Consider the following 15,379-nt stretch of genomic DNA (forward strand, 5'->3'; position numbering starts at 1 on the left):
ATAAACAGTTTTCTTTTTCTTTCTTTTTTTTTTAATAAGCAGATCAAATGTAGATTTATTAAAGAAACATGAAAAAACAATCTGGAGAATGGAGTGGGCTCCCAGAGACACTAAATGAGCTATTTTTATCTCATTTTGTTTTAAGACATGGTCTCATGTAGCCAAAGGTAGTCTTAAGTAAATTCACTGTGTAACTGAAGCTGGATTTGAACTCCTGATTTGCCTGCCTCTACCTCCCAAGCGTTGGGATTGCAGGTGTGTGCCAACATTACTAGCTAACCGTTTCCTTTTAAGGAATTATTAATAATTGTTGTAATATAATCTGGTAAATTTATAAATTTGTTCTCACGGCCTTTGAAATGGCTCAGTGGGTAAAGGCTCTTGTACTACATAGCCTGAATTTGATTTATCAGAGCCTACCTGCTGGAAGGAGAGAGCATAATCTAAGAATGTGATGAACTCATACTTTTGGTTGAAAAGGGAAAATGAAAGGGAATTAGAAACATTTTTCTTTAATTAGAGCTCCATTTTCCATAGAAAACAATTGTTCTTACTGACTTCATTGGTGTCTAGTCTTTCTTTCTTCCCTTTTGTGTGAGGTAGGATGTGGTTCCTGAAGCTGTGGTGTTTTTGAGGCCAGAGGACAGCTTGGAGAGTCTGTTCTCTTCCGCCATTTGGATCTAAGGGACTGAATTCCAATGGTCTGGTTTGGCAGTAAGTGCCTTTACTGCTGAGCTTCCTTAAAGGCCCTACTCATTCTTTTATTTACCAGTCAGATTAACGTGTGTTTTGTTAATATGTAGACTACTAAAAAGTTTTGAAGGTGACATTGTTTCTTCAGATTTTAAAAGAAGTGGGAGGAAACAATAGAAAAAGTTTGCCATCTTGGTACCTTTTCTGATTTTTGAGATTGGGTTGAATCTTCAAATTACTCTGAACAACATATGTAGTCATTACACTATTAACAGTTAATTTTTATTACCCCAGGGATAAGGTCTTACTGTGTAACCTTAGCTGGCCTAGAACTTGCTATGTAGATCAGACTAGTCAGCCTCTGCCTCTTAGGTGCTGGGATTAAATGTGTGTACTACACCCAGCTTAGAGTAGTGTTTCTTTTTTTGTTTTTGTTTTGAGACAGGGTGTTTTTGTGTAGCCCTGGCTGTCCTCAAATTCACTCTGTAGACCAGACTGGCTCAAACTCAGCAAAGACCCTCTACTTCCTGAGTGCTGGATTCAAGGCATGCATCACCACCTCTAGTGTGACAATCATTGAAGATTCTTTTAAAAGTTGTCAGGGTAGCAGGTGGGCTAACCTGGTCTTCAGAGTGAGTTCAGGGATATCCAGGGATACTCAGAGAAACCTGTCTCAATTAAAAAAAAAAAAAAGAATTCTAGGGGAGGAGAGATGGCTGAGCGGTTAGGAGAGTAATATGCTCATCAAGAAGATCCTAGTTGAGTTCCCTGTACCATGTCAAGCAGTTCATAGCTTCTTATGATGCCAGTCTCAAGGGAGCAGATGCCTCTGACTTCTGAGGGTACTTGCATATATCTAAATAAACCCAGACACAGTGTACACAGAATTTTAAAAAATAGTAAATCCTTTTAAATGCTGTCAATTTAGGGCTGGAGAGACGGCTCAGTGGTAAGAACATTGGCTGTTTTTTCAGTGGACCCTGGTTCAATTCCCACTATTCACATGGCAGCTCACAACTGTCTGTAACTCTAGTTCCAGGGGATTGATACTTCTTACCAATGTACATAAAATAAAGTTGAATAAATTATTCTTTTAGAAAGTTATCAGTTTAAAAAATAATAGACCATCATTGAGATTATTTGACTTGAAGTTTGTGGGGGGGGCAAAGAGAGGGATGGGGAGAGAGTGTGTGTGTGTGTGTGTATGTGTGCGCGTGTGAGTGAGAGACAGTGAGTCAGTCTATTTGGCTTAACCAACAGAAACTTATTTTCTCATTGTTTTGAATGCAAGAAATTGAAGATAATAACACAAACAAGCATCTGAGTCCTCTTAAGTTGTAGATATGTGCCTTGGCCTTGTTTTCATATGACTTTTCTCTGTTGTGCAAGGAGAGAGATGAGTATGTGGTACTTTTTAATTCTTTTGTACATACCAGTTTTAGGCAGATTAGGGCCCTGCTTTTATGACTTTGCCTCATTTATCCACAATTACTTCCCTTGATGTCTTTCTGTAATATAGGGTAACAGCATTGTACAAATGGGCACTTGAAGGGTTCTTTTGCTTGTCCCTTTGTTTTGGTCTGGTGTTGCTCTGGTTGGCCTCAAAAGTCACTACTTATGAACCTCCTGCCTCGCTAGTCCTCCATTTGTGTGGTGCTATATTGACCTCGGGGCTTCCCAAATGCTAGGTGAATATTCTGCAACCAGGCTACATTTCCGGGCCTCCGAAAATGTGGCTTGAACACCGTGAGTAAACCCCAGTGCAGTTTGGGAACTATTGACAGGCGATTCCTCATGCTGTTACCACTTTGGGCAATTCACCAAGCAAGTAACAGTGCTTTCCAGCCTGATAATTAAAGGTTTGACTTTTCTTGCTTGAGAATTATTTTCTTTCTCTCTAGTAATACATTCCAGCAAATAAAGGATGACCAAGTAGGGAACACCAGCATTCACTGATGTTAAGTTATAGACCAAAGTTTAGATGTACAGTGCAGTGCAATCTTTCTATGCCCTATGGTCATGAGACAGAGTGGCATTTACTTCATCTACTAATGATCATTAAAGTGGAATAGAAAATACTATTATTTCAGTATAATATTTATGACTATGTGCCTGGCACTATTGAAGGTACTACATAGAAAACACAGAAGAAATGGGCAGTGATGGTGAACACCTTTAATCCCAGCACTCAGGAGGCAGGGGCAGGAGGATCTCTGTGAGTTTGAGGTCGCCCTTGGCAGGTGGTCCTGGATGGTATAATAAGCAAGCTGAGTGAGCCATGGGGAGCAAGGCAATTAAGCAGCACTAATTCATGGCCTCTGCTTTAGTCCTGCCTTCCAGGGCCCTGCCTTGATCTTCCTCAGAGATGGAGTACAGTTGTAAGCTGAATTAAACTCTTCCTTTCCCAAGTTGCTTTTGGTCATGATGTTTATCACACCAATAGAAATCAATAAAGTAGAACTATCACAATATCCTGGGATAGACATGAATTTTCTGTGTCCTGAATTTTGACTTAGAGTAAAAACAACACGTGTCATTGGAGTAAGCACATAGCAAAAGAAACAGCATGTAAACCCGGTGGTGGTGGTGCACACCTTCAATTCCAACATCCAGGAGGCAGAGGCAGGCAGATCTCTGTGAGTTTGAGGCCAGCCTGGTAGAGTAAGCTCCAGATAGAATGAGTTCCAGGATTCTGGATGCACACAGAGAAATCCTATCTTGAAAAATCAAAAAAGAAAAAGAAAAAGAAAGCATATAGATCAGACAACAGGATTAATTGAAGTTTTTACATTTTGGAGGGTATAGTGAATTGATGGATAAGTTGGCCAATATTGCATGGTTATATGTTATCTAGGGTGATAGCCAAGAACATACTACTTTTGGTTGAAATTTGAAGACTATTTTGAGATGATCCCTTTAGAGTTCTCATTAAGTTTATGGTTTCTTAAAAAACTTTCCAGGTGCTGATTAGGGCTTTGTATGTTAAGACATAGAGTACATAATTGGGACATATTAGAGCAGGCCTCTGGGTATTTGACTTCTTATGGAGTAGTCAGGATTCATCAGGCACAGAGATGTAGAGTTGTGGCATGTGAGTCTTTGAAGAAGTGCCAACAACTGAATAGGAATTTGATAGGAATGTCGACAATGTCAATTTGGATAGAAACTGTATGTGTAACAATCATAGGGCAAAGTAATTCTTACTACTCCAGGAAATATGTGATCTGTTTGGATAAATTTGTTCTTTTATCCGTTTTGAGATCGGGCCTTATATAGCCTGGCTAACCTCAAACTTGCTATTTAACTGAGACTAGACTTGAACTTGTGATTCTTCTGCTGCTACCTTCTTTGAGCTAAATGCACTATTATCATATCTGCTTATTTATATAAATTTTAGAGTATTTTTCATTTGTACTAAACATGTTTACCTGGCAAACCACAAATTACTGTAGATATAGTCTATTACTGAAGGTTTGGTGAAAATGATTTTCAGTTTATTTTGTTCCATTTATAAATATATCAAAATTATGACAAAATATTATAATATTGTATATAGTACAGTTTCATGTTAAATGATGTTTTAATAACAATGCCACAAACTATCCATATGATCTAAGGGTAGTTGGCAGCAAGACATAATATCCTTTAGCTTATCCTGTGGTTATAGTTTTGCTTTCTTTGGAGAAGATTATATGCAATTTAGGCTTACCTTGCCAAGAATGTGTTACTGTGCTAACCCATCTCTCCTCAATTACATATTTTAATCCTACAAAAGTATAGGAGAGTTGAGGCCATAGATCAGTGATAGAGTGCTTGCCTGGCATGCTTGAGGGTCCCAACAACTAATTTTACAAAATAATTGAAGTATATTGGGGTACTTGCCAGTAAAATAACCATGAAGTAAGTGTTTCTTGTATCTTCATTCGTAAACATTATGGTTTATGGACTGCTTTGATTTAATGCTGCACTTAAGAAAGATTTAGAAATATTTTATAGGTACTACTCCTGTCAAGTTTTGAAGATAATACCAAGGAACTTATTTTGTTTATTAGCTAGATGAAAAATTGTAAATTAAGGTAATTGATTTTTCCCCCCTTTTGTTTCTTTTTAGTGAATTGGTACCATCTTATGATTCAGCTACTTTTGTATTAGAGAACTTCAGGTAAGAGGTTTTGAGAACTCTGGTGTGTGTGTGTGTGTGTGTGTGTGTGTGTGTGTGTGTGTGTGTGTGTATGCAAAAGTAAGAGCCAAGATGGTCTTACTATGTGGTAGGAGCTAGTTAATGAAGTCCTTAACTAAAGTTTTCTGTTTGAAGCAGAGGTGGTTTGGAGTGTGTATGCCAAGCTTCATCTCTCATTTCAAAGGGCAGAAGAAATGTTTGGATTTCAGAGTTTAAAATGTTTGCATATAGGTGGCACACACCTTTATCCCAGCACTTAGGAGGCAGAGGCAGGCAGATCTCTGTGAGTTCGAGGCCAGCATGATCTACAGAGCGAGTTCTAGGACAGGCTCCAAAGCTACACAAAGAAACCTTGTTTTGACAAACCTAAAAAGAAAAAAAAAATGTTTGCACATAGATACAACTGGATGTGGTGGTATTCACCTTTAGTTCCAGTACTCTGGAGGTAGAGGCAGTCAAATCTCTGTGTTTGAAGGTAGTCTGCTCTACAGAAATATAGCTTCAGGACAGCCAGAGGACTACACAGAGAAATGCTGTTTAAAAAAACAGGCAGAAAATGAGCATAGATAATGAAATATCTTGGCTATGTAAGATTCAATCTAAAGCAAAATGTTTTTCTGTTTCATGTATACATTATAACATATAATCAAAAGGCAATTTCATACCGTATCTTCAGTGATTGTGCATGAAGTTGGGCATGCATTTTCTACTTAATGACCATTTTGTTGACTCTTAAAGGTTTTTTGTTTGTTTGTTTTTGAATGGTGTTTCTCTGCGTAGACCTGGCTATCCTGAAACTCACTCTGTAGACCAGGCTGGCCTAGAACGCAGAGATCTGCCTGTTTCTGCCTCCTAAGGGCTGGGATTAAAGGTGTGTACCACTACCGCCCAACTTAATTATTTTTTATTTAATTTCATTTTTATGTGTATGGGTGTTTTGCCTCTGTGTTTCTATGTGCACATTTTGCCTCTGTGTTTGTATGTGCAGCATGTGGGTTCTTGGTGCCATGGAGGCCAGAAGAGTCTGTCAGATGTCCTGGAATTAGAGGTCAGGTAGTTGTAAGCTGCTGTGCTGGGAATTGAGCTTCAGTCTTCTAGAACAACTTGTGTTCCTAACTGCTGAGCCAAAGGAATTTTTTTTGCAGTTCCAAAGGAATTTTTTTGTCCTCTTTTTTGTTTTTTTGACACATTGTTTCTCTGTGCAACAGCCCTGGCTGTCCATAGTCTAAGATCTGTTTGCCTCTGCCTCCCAAGAATGCTGGTATTAGAGGCATTCACCACCAGGCCTGGCCCAAACAAAAATTGCATTTGTATAAAACAAATAAAAATTGGGGAAAGAGGCCAGGCGTTGGTGGCGCACGCCTTCAATCCCAGCACGCGGGAGGCAGAGGCAGATGGATCTCTGAGTGTTCGAGGCCAGCCTGGTCTACAGAGGGAGTTCCAGGACAGCCTCCAAAGACAGCCTCCAAAACAACACAGAGAAACCCTGTCTCAAAACAACAACAACAACAACAAAAATAAATAAAGGGGAAAGAAGGCTACTGGATACCTGTTTTTCTATGCTAAAAGTGAAGAATTGTGGATAAGAGACCATTATTGTACATGTGTATGCTCTTATGTTAAGTTACATGTTAATTTTCTTTGACTTTGCTATTTTTTTCTAGTATTATAAATCTTTATTTATTCAATTGTCTATTATCTGTGGTGATATTTTGTTTATGATCTAGCAAATAAAGCTTGCCTGATGATTAGAGTACAAAGCTAGCCACACTAGTTAGCCATAAAGGCCAGACAGTGGTGGCCACACCTTTAATTCCAACACTCGGGAGACAGAGGTAAATGGATTTCTTTGAGTTCAAGGACACCCTGGGCTACACAAAATTGATCTAGTCTAAAAGAGAAACAGCTCACACAAAGGTAATCCCAGCACTTGTAGCCTTTAACCCCAGCACTAAGGAGGTGGAGACTGGAAGGGATATGGCTGGGTGGTGAGAGGAATATAAGGTGGCAGGAGACAGGAGCTCATGGCAGTCTAGGCAGTCAGTCTGAAACAGTCTGAGGATGCCATCTGAGGGGGCGGTGTGAGGACAGGATCATCCCTTTGGTCTGAGGTAGAGGTAAGAGCTAGTGGCTAGCTGCTTTGCTTCTTTGATCTTTTAGCGTCCTCCCTATATCTGACTCCAGGTTTTTATTATTAAGAACAATTAGAATTCGTGCTATAATCATCTAGTTACCTCCCCCTCCCCCCAGGTCTCACTATATAGCCAGCTAGCCTTGGAACTTGCTATGTAGACCTGGTTGGGATTAAAAGAATGCAACATCATACTGGTTTAGAAGTAAAATATATGACATCACAAAGACTATGAGAGAACTCTTCTTCAAGGGCAGGAAAAAAGGGAACTAAAAATACGAGATCTTTGGGAAATAATGGGAGTCTGTAATAAGTAAAAAGACATACTTGCACTGTTTATTTCCCCCCCTTGGGGGGGTGGTGGTGGTCATGGGGTAGTTTGTGTGTTCATTATATACTTGAGTGACTTCATGTGTAGAACGCAGAAGACAACCTTAGGTGCTATCCACCTTTTTATATATTTTTTTAAATTATTATTATTTTTTTGTTTTTTGTTTTGTTTTTCGAGACAGGGTTTCTCTGTATTGTTTTGGAGGCTGTCCTGGAACTCGCTTTGTAGACCAGGATGGCCTCGAACTCACAGAGATCCACCTGCCTTTGCCTCCTGCGTGCTGGGATTAAAGGCGTGCGCCACCAACGCCCGGCTTATTTTTTAATTTAGGTTAGAAACAATCTTGTTTCACATGTCAATCCCAGCTCCCTCCCCTCCTCCTTCACCCGCCCCACCAGGTCCCCTAGTCCCCCACCCAATCTCCACTCTGATCCCTAGGGAGGGTGAGGCCCTCCACAGTGGGTCTCCAGTGACTGTCTTTTCATCCAGGGCAGGGCCTAGGCCCTCCCCCAAGAGTCCCTGTCGGGCTGGGATCTGGTTCCGCTGTGTGCAGTCCTCAGGTCTCTGTTGGTTCTGCTCAGGCCACTGGAAAGCAGGCTGGAGACAGATCCACACTTACCTCGCCTGTCCTGTGGGTGGAGAATAGGACTTGGAAGCTGGCAGTCTCTGGGTGGGCTGATTCCTGTGGGGCTGGGGTCTGGTTCCACTGTCCCTTTTTTTAATTTTAAAGTGTGTGTGTGTGTGTGTGTGTGTGTGTGTGTGTGTGTGTGTGTGTGTGTGTGTGTGTGTGTGTGTGTGTGTGTGTGTGTGTGTATGTGCTTGTATTAGTGTAGGTGGTCAAGGAGTCCAGCAGAGGGAGCCAGATTCCTTGGAGCTGATATAACTGGCAGTTGTAAACCACTCAGTGTAGGTGGTAGAAACTGAACTCAGGTTTTTTTGAAAGAACACTAAATGTCCTGGAATCGTCCCAAATGCATTAGGCTGGTAGGCATCAAGGTCCAGGGATCCATCTATCTCTATCTCCCCAATGTTGGGATTGCGATGCAAGCCACCATGCCTAGCAGTTTTTAAGTTAGATTTTGGAAATTGATTTAGGGCTTTGTGCTTGCAAAGGAACTTTACTGACTGAGCTGCTTCCTTAGCCCGTTTTGTCTGTTTTTGTTGGATAATTTTGTAGCTAAAATCTTTCTGAGTTTTTCCTACAAAAATAAGGGTTGACACACATTTTTATTTCTCTATTTAAAAAAAAAAAGTGATGTGCAGAGATGGTCAGTTTCATTTGTTTAATCCTTTTTGGTGCCTAATATTGAGCTAGGGCTGTGCACTTACCAATCATATGCTGTATCATTAACTTACTCCTCCATGTTTTTGTTTTTGAAATAGTAATAAATTCTTACTAAAGTAGAATTAAATTTGGAATTTTTAGTGATACTCTTTCATTAAGTGGCATAGTTTTTAAATTTTTGTTAGGTTTTAATAGCGACTTAAAAGATATTGCTAAACGTTTCAAAATCACTAATTCATATTGTAGTATATTAAGCTTATTTAGTGACAACTTAAGTTTTTGGTTTTGCTTGTGGCCATTTCATAATAGTTTTGATGCTGGAATTTGGTTGGTTTTCTTTCTCTTTAGTACTTTGCGCCAGAGAGCAGATCCTGTTTACAGCCCACCTCTTCAAGTTTCAGGACTTTGCTGGAGGTTAAAAGTTTACCCAGTAAGTTTTTTGTATTTATAAATTTTCAACTCAATCTTGACATTTTCATTAGTGTTTTGAAGTATACTAGTGTACTTAATAGAGGAGTATGGAAATTAGTAATATTCTATTTGTTTATGTCATTTATTTAGTAAATTTGGAAAAAATGTGTTACACATGAAAGAATGTATAAGCTCTGACATCATTAAACTTTATTTCTGGTTTATAGGGAGGTAAATATGTCTAGAGGACAGTTTTAGGGGCTGGAGAGATGGGGCAGGAGATAAGAGAGCACTGTTGCTCTTAGAGAGGACCAACGTTTGATTCCCAACACCCATGTGGTAGTTCACAACCATTTGTAACTCCAATTTGAGGGGACCTTTTAAGTTTTAAGAGTTTCCTGAGATTTGAAAGTTTTGTTTACTTTTGAGTCTTAGGTTCTTTTTTTTTTTTTTCTGAGACAAGGTTTCTTTGTGCAACAGCCCTGGTTGTTCTGGAACTCTCTTGGTAGACCAGGCTGGCCTCAAACTCACAGAGATCTGTCTGTCTCTGCTTCATTCTTGCTGGGATTAAAGGTTTGTGCTATCACCACCTGGCTGAATTTAGGAACTTTAATGGAGCTCTCCAGAGTGGAATGTTTCAATTTGGAAAGACATGCCTTTAATTCCATCAATCTAGAGGCAGAGAAGAGATAGGTAGATTTGTGTGTGTGTGTGTGTGTTTGAGTCCAGTTTGGTCCACGTATGAGTTTAGGGCCATCAAGGACTAAGCAATGAGACCCCATTTCAAAAATACACAAAAGCAGAGGCAAGATTTTTAGTTTGAGTAAAGGCTGAGCCTTATATAGTGAACTCCATACTAGCCTCCACTAGCCCATGAGATTCTGTCTCAAAACACTAAATAAACCTAGAAATGCTCACCTTTAAATTAGCCTCTGCTAGGTCCTGTTCTACACTGTTTCTCTGAATTTGACTCCTGTAATATAAGTGGAGTGAATCATACAGTAATGTACTATGACTGACTTATTAGACTCAGCATAATGAGCATAATGGCCTGAAGGTTCATCTTTTATTGATTATTGGTTAATTAATTTTGTAGCATAGAATTTTCATTTATTGATAAAGATGAATAATACCCCAGTGAATTTTGCATTTTGTTCACTGATTTTTTTTTCCCCTCTGTGCCATCTTTCTAGTCCCCTCCCCTTTTTCTTGAGCTGGTCTTATTATATTATAGCTCAGGCTACCTCCACCTCTTGGCTGCTGTAATTAGTACTGCTGTTAACTCAGATGGCACTTATCTCTTAAGAAACTGTTTTCAGTTTTTCTTGTAGATAAATATCCAGAAGTGGAGTTACTCAGTCGTAGAGTAATTCTGGTTTTATTTTTGAAGGAATCAGCATTTGGTATCATTTGCATATTAATATCAACAGTGCAGGAATGTTTCATTCTCTTCATGGATGGGCCATTTCTTCTATATTTTCAAAAGTGACCATCCTAATACTAGGGAGGTCATATTTATTCATTATGGTTTTAGTTAGTATGTTTTTTATTAATTGGTGATGCAGGGCATATATGCATGTGTGTGTTCACTATTTGTGGATTTTTGTAGACCTATCCACTCATGTCTTTTGCCCATTTTTAGTCATGTTTATTTCTTTTTCCTATTAAGTTGTAGTAGTTCTATTTATTCTGAATATCATCCCCTTATTTAAAAAATTCCTATTGGAATGTGGTCCAGTGGCAGAGTACTTCTCTGGTATTCATGAGGCCCTCTTTTTGTTACCTGGTGTACCCAGTTTCACTCACTGCTAGTAAAAGTAAGTAGTCATTTGCCTGTTTTTGTTCTTAAGATTGATTTGTAAAGAGTCTATACATGTTAAAACTCTATTTTTATAGTTTCCTAAATTTGTAAGTGTGGCTTTTTTTTTTTTTTTTAAGATTTTCAAGACAGAGTTTCTCTGTGTGTAACCCTGGCTGTCCTTGAATTCACTCTGTAGATATGACTAGCTTCAAACTTACAAAGATCCACCTGCCTCTGTCTCTGCCTCCTGAGTGATGGGAGTAAAGGCATGGCACCGCCACTGCCCAGGTATACTTTTCCTTTTTTTAGTATAGAAAAGTTTAAAGTTGAAATGGACGTTTTGATTTTTTTATTGGTTTTTAAGTTCTGATATATTTCTCAACCCAATTATCAGATATTAGTTTGTACTTTGCTTATTGGCTTCATTGTTGCTTTAAATTTTTATATTGGAGTATGTAGATTGTTTTGCATAACCTCTTTTCTTTTTTTAGGATGGAAATGGAGTTGTACGAGGCTATTATTTATCTGTGTTTCTGGAACTATCAGCTGGCTTACCTGAAACTTCCAAGTAAGTGTTTTTGTTTGTTTGTTTGGTTTTTCGAGACAGGGTTTCTTCGTGTAGCTCAGGCTGTCCTGGAACTCACAGAGATCCTCCTGCCCCTGCCTCCCAAGTGCTGGGATTAAAGGTATACGCCACTAATGCCTGGCCAAATAAGTGGTTTAATTAACTGCTTTAATACAAACTTATATACTTCATGTCTTACTTAGAGTTTCTGTTGCTACAATGAAACACCATGACCAAAAAGCAAATTGGGGAAGAAAGGGTTTGTTCATCTTACGCTTCTCTTCAGTGAAATATGTTGATGTTAATTATGAAAGGAAGTCAGGACAGGAACTGGAATGGGGCAGGAACCTGGAGGCAGGAGCTGATGAAGAGATCATGGAGGATTGCTACTTATTGGTTTGCTTCACATGACTTGTTTTTGCCTGCTTTTTTATAGAACCTAGAACCACCAGCCCAGGATTGGCACTACCTACAATGGGCTGGCTCCTCCCCCATTGATCACTGGTTAAGAAAATGCCTTATCTTATGGAGGCATTTTTCTCTATTGAAGCTCCTTCCTCTCTGATGACTCTAGCGTGTCAAGTTGACTAAAACTCCTCAACAGTTAGACATACAAAAACATATCACTATTAAGCCACACCCTTCCTTGTTCATCCTCAAGATCTCACATTAAAAACAAAAATAACTAGCTGGGTGGTGGTGGCGCACGCCTTTAATCCCAGCACTCGGGAGGCAGAGGCAGGCAGATCTCTGAGTTTGAGGCCAGCCTGGTCTACAGAGCGAGTTCCAGGGCAGCCTCCAAAACAATACAGAGAAACCCTGTCTTGAAAAACCAAAAAAAAAAAAAAAAAAAAAAAGAAAGAAAGAAAGAAAAAGGAGGCAGGCTTAGCAAGCCATGAGAAGCAACAAGCCAGTATGTAGCTCCCTATGGCCTCTGTCCTGGCTTCCTTCAGTGATAGACTATGGTGTGGAAGTGCAAGCCATATAAACCTTTTCCTTCTCAACTTGTTTTTGATCATGGTATTTCATTATAGTAGTAGTAACCCTAACTACGACACAGAGTAACTTCTGTTTTAGGTAAGAAAGTCCTCCCTTACCCCAGTTTTCCCATCTTTTGTTGTTGTTTTTACTTTTTTGGTTTTTTCGAGCTAGGTTTTCTCTGTATTGTTTTGGAGGCTGTCCTGGAACTCACTCTGTAGACCAGGCTGGCCTCAAACTCATAGAGATCCACCTGCCTCTGCCTCCCAAGTGCTGGGATTAAAGGCATACACCACCAACGCCCAGATTGTTGTTGTTTTTAAATGAGGGAGTTATAACCAGGCTGATGTTAAACTTGATATAGCCAAGGATGCCCTTAACCTCAGGATATTTCTGTCTTCATCTCCCAAGTGCTCCCTTTCCTCCCCAAATTGCTTTTGTTGTAGTGTTTCATCACAGCTAGTGATGGGCAGTGGGCCCATCAGAAATACTTGTGTTTCTGTAAATAATATCTTTCCTGAAAGGAGTTTGATTGGAGTAATAATTTAATTTTATTTTGGTTTTTACGAGACAGGGTTTCTCTGTATTGTTTTGGAGGCTGTCGGTCCAGCCTGGCCTCAAACTCACAGAGATCCGCCTGCCTCTGCCTCCCGAGTGCTGGGATTAAAGGTGTGCGCCACCACTGCCTGGCAATAATTTTATTTTTGTGTAAGTAGTTATTTTTACTTTGCTCATTGTACTAATGATGTCTGCATTTTAGGTATGAATATCGTGTAGAAATGGTTCACCAGACCTGCAACGATCCTACCAAAAATATCATTCGAGAATTTGCATCTGACTTTGAAGTTGGAGAGTGCTGGGGCTATAATAGATTTTTCCGTTTGGACTTACTTGCAAATGAAGGCTACTTGAACCGGCAAAATGACACAGTGATTTTAAGGTAATTTGAGGTGTTTGATATTGTGACTTAAATTAGGAGGAGATAATGTCATCAGAACTTTATTTCAAGGTCTACTCATTTAACAAACACAATGAAATTCACACTATAACGTTTATTTCAGGAGTTTCTTGTAGTTAGATGTATAATAAAAGTGAAAAAATGTTTTGATACCTAGTTATTGATTGTATTAAAAAGGAAAATATTGATGACCCATTCCTGTAATTCTACTATCTGAGATGTAGAACCGGAAAGAGCATGAAGTCAAGACCAGTCTAGGCGACATGACAGGTCTGAAGCCAATCTGTCTTACAAGGGACCTACTCTCCAAAAAAGGAAAAAAAAAATTCAGTGGTGATTTATAGTTTGAACATACTTAACTAAAAACCCAAAATACCCTCAAATCTGAAATTTTGTAGTGCTAATATGCTACAGGTAGGTAATTCCATAGTTGACTTCATGTGAGGAATCACAGAGTTATGCTAGGCTAGCAAGTGCAGTCATTAAACTGTCTTTAGCCTCAGCATAGAACTCATAACCTAAATCTGAGTACTGAGTTTATCTGAAAAATGTGAGGGCATTAAGTGGTTTATTTTTTTCTTCTTTCCCTATTTGACAGTATACTATTTCAGTGAATGATTTTACAAGCTTAACTTTACAGAGCATTCTAAGTCATGTTAGAAAGTAGGGGAACAAAAATGAAAACTGCCAGGTGTGATGGTACATACCTGTAATCCCAACACTTAGGTGGCAGAAGTAGAAGATCTGTAGTTTAAGTTCATACTTGCCTACCTAGGGAATTCAAGGTTTTCCAGGACTATGTGAGACACTGTCTCAAAGAAATAGAAAGACAGAAAGAAAGAAAAGGAAGTAGGGAGCAATGAGGGAGGAAGTCAGGAAAAAGAAAAGAAAACTGTCACTTTTTTTCCTAATGAATTAATAGTCTTATTTTTCTTACTCATCAAAGAAAATGTTGTTGCCATTTCATGTTACAGTCACAATTCAAACATTAATTTACCAACCTACAAAGTGGCAAATTTTCCCTTTAATGTTTTTGTTAGTGTATATTAGTTACACAAAATGAGTTTCATAATGACATTTTCATACATGTGTTTAATGTACGACAGTTTTGATCATATTTACCCCCTCCCTTTTTTTGAACCCTCCTACTCCCTGCTAATCTTTCTCTTCCCAATTAGCTCTGTTCTACTTTTGTTTTTTGCTAATTTTGTTTTAAGATTTTGATACAGTTTTTAAATACTTATGTGAATGTTAAGGGTTTTCTATACCTCTGGTTTTTGCTTTGGTTTTTGAGACAGAATCTCTCTTAGATATCCTTTATAGTCCTGGAACTTCCTATGTAGATCAGACTGGCCTTGAATTCATGTATGCATCTGTCTATACCTCCCAAGTTCTGAGATTAAAGGTGTGTGCTACCACACCTGGCTTTTCTGTAACTCTAAATAAATACTTAATTAAAGTAGAAACGTTTATATATTTATTTGTTCATCAAAAGAGAAACAGGGAGTGTTGGTGGCGCACATCTTTAATCCCAACACTCAAGAGGCAGAGGCAGGTGGATCTCTGTGAGTTCACTTGGTCTAATTTCTGCCTGGACTTCCCAACAGTAGTGGACTGTAACCTGTTCCACCTCCCTTCGAGATGCTTTATTTACTTGTTTTCTGATCCTGTAACCAGTGCCTGAGATAGTCAATTTGTAAATAATCTGGTTCCCAGTTTTGGAGGTTTCAGTTCACAAGAGAAGTGTTTTATGAGGCATGGTATCTTGAAGGACGCTCTTCAAAGGCATGCCCTTTTAGTAACACGCTAAAGGGCACACCCTTCTATGCTGGGGTTTTTGGGAGCATATGTAAGTTCTTAAGTGTGGCAGTAGCTAACACAAGGATGGCCGAGTGAAAGGGCTGGAAGAGGTGAGAAATACAGATTTCTTGCCTTGAGTAAGAAATTTCCTCAAAAATTTTGTTACACATATACTATATGTGTTCTTTACTAAGAGGAATCATGTTTGACTCTTACCTAAGAAAAAAGTTTGTTCTTAATAAACAT

At 39.0% G+C, this 15,379-nt stretch overlaps 1 protein-coding gene across 2 annotated transcripts in view; it reads left to right on the plus strand.

Annotated features, from left to right (window-relative positions):
- Trim37 (tripartite motif containing 37) overlaps positions 1–15,379 on the plus strand; it is a 140,778-nt gene that overhangs the window by 27,571 nt on the left and 97,828 nt on the right. For both annotated transcript variants that reach the window (XM_040749423.1, XM_040749422.1), the window contains exons 10-13: positions 4,805–4,855; positions 8,969–9,050; positions 11,324–11,400; positions 13,136–13,315. In XM_040749423.1, coding sequence (XP_040605357.1) covers positions 4,805–4,855; positions 8,969–9,050; positions 11,324–11,400; positions 13,136–13,315 — 390 coding nt within the window. The remainder of the gene's footprint in view (positions 1–4,804; positions 4,856–8,968; positions 9,051–11,323; positions 11,401–13,135; positions 13,316–15,379) is intronic.

The sequence above is a fragment of the Mesocricetus auratus genome, unplaced genomic scaffold, assembly GCF_017639785.1.
Source record: "Mesocricetus auratus isolate SY011 unplaced genomic scaffold, BCM_Maur_2.0 Super-Scaffold_100007, whole genome shotgun sequence".
Lineage (NCBI taxonomy): Eukaryota > Metazoa > Chordata > Mammalia > Rodentia > Cricetidae > Mesocricetus > Mesocricetus auratus.